This window comes from Engystomops pustulosus, chromosome 11 (assembly GCF_040894005.1).
Source record: "Engystomops pustulosus chromosome 11, aEngPut4.maternal, whole genome shotgun sequence".
NCBI lineage: Eukaryota > Metazoa > Chordata > Amphibia > Anura > Leptodactylidae > Engystomops > Engystomops pustulosus.
In genome coordinates, this window is record NC_092421.1 from 75685504 (window position 1) to 75687283 (window position 1780).

The 1780-nt window shown below is 45.8% G+C and overlaps 1 protein-coding gene across 1 annotated transcript; it reads left to right on the plus strand.

Annotated features, from left to right (window-relative positions):
• Positions 1–548: 548 nt before the first annotated feature.
• Positions 549–1497, plus strand: LOC140105483 (olfactory receptor 1F1-like). The gene has a single exon (XM_072129430.1). It carries the CDS (start codon positions 565–567, stop codon positions 1495–1497), a length of 933 nt encoding a protein of 310 aa, XP_071985531.1. The 5' UTR covers positions 549–564.
• Positions 1498–1780: the final 283 nt, after the last annotated feature.

The window sequence follows — 1780 nt, forward strand, 5'->3', positions numbered from 1 at the left end:
GGGGTGCAGTCACCTGCTACAAAGCAGGACTTACAAATAGTAACTCTTCACACTCCAAATGGGTGAACACACTTCCTAAAAACATAATGGGGCACATTTACTTGTTAGAGATCACAGAAAGTGCATTGTCCGTGTACAATACACTGAGCAGTGATTGTCTCCTCCCAGTCATTATAAGCTCGGTGTCTCCTCCCCGTTGTTATAAGCTTGGTGTCTCCTCCCAGTCATTATAGGCTCGATGTCTCCTCCCCGTTGTTATAGGCTCGGTATCTCCTCCCAGTCATTATAGGCTCGGTGTCTCCTCCCCGTTTTTATAGGCTCGGTGTCTTCTCCCAGTCATTATAGGCTCGGTGTCTCTTCTTGTGATTTTTGTCCAATGACTATTATACTTCCTTTTGTTCATGTAATGGATGACTGTCCTGATATTTCCATTTTCCTTATTCCAGGAGACATAAATGTGACTATCCTATGAGTTCCTGTGCTGACTGACCTTCAGCTCATCTGAGAAGCCGGTTAGACATGTATCTATGGGACGGTGACCTCTAGCGTGGTCCTTGGAGCATAATGTCCATGAACGTTTCCTCAAGCTTCACTTTGCTTGGTTTCTCGGACCTTTCCTGTTCCCATTATGTGCTTTTTGCCATCCTGCTCGTCATCTACCTCCTCACATGGATCAGTAACTTGCTCTTACTAACCTCCATCACCCTCTCCTCGGACCTGGACACCCCAATGTATTTCCTACTTGGGAACTTGTCGCTGGTGGACATTTGCTTCTCCACGGTGACGGTGCCACAACTCCTCCAGGGTCTTTATCATGGCCGCTCGAGCATTTCCTTCCTTTGCTGCTTCCTTCAGATGTATTTCTTTGTGTCATTGGGCATCACTGAGAACTTCCTCCTGTCGGTCATGGCTTTTGACCGCTACTTGGCGATATGTAACCCTCTGCGCTATACATCTATGATGAATAAGAGTTTGTGTTCTGTCCTGGTGGTCGGTTCCTGGGTCACCGCGGCTCTACATTCATTTCTACACACCTTCTCCATCTCCAGGCTGACCTACTGTGAAGATAGGCTGGTCCATCATTTCTTCTGTGATATGACATCTCTGATCAGACTCTCCTGCTCCAGCACTGCTCTCCCTGAACTTCTCATTTACACCGAGGGAACTCTGGCAATCATCATCCCCTTCCTGTTCATCATGGCCTCCTACCTATTCATTGCTCACGCTATAGTAAAGTTGAAGAGCAACGAGGGTCGGAGGAAAGCCTTCTTCTCCTGCTCTTCCCACCTGATCGTTGTCAGCCTTTTCTATGGCACAATCATTTTCATTTATTTCCGGCCGCCCACTGACTACTCTCCCAGCTACGACCGGATGGTTAGCCTGGTGTACACAGTCATAACACCCATGTTGAACCCCTTCATCTACAGTTTACGAAACCAAGAAGTAAAAGACACACTAAAAAAATTAATATGCAGGAACCTTTACACCGTGCCCTGACACAGGATAAAAATACTCCAACCTATAAAACTGTGTCTGATCCCAGTTTCAGGTACGACCATCCATGATATTTACCTGTGGCATAAACAACTGCAGAAGATGTTGTCTCATTTAGTACATTTACATGTTGATGATGAAGCACACCAGATAATGATGATGATGAAGCAGAGCAGATAATGATGATGATGAAGCAGAGCAGATAATGATGACGATGAAGCAGACCAGATAATGATGATGAAGCAGAGCAGTTTGTTGAGTACCTTACAGGCTCCCAGAGTTTAAT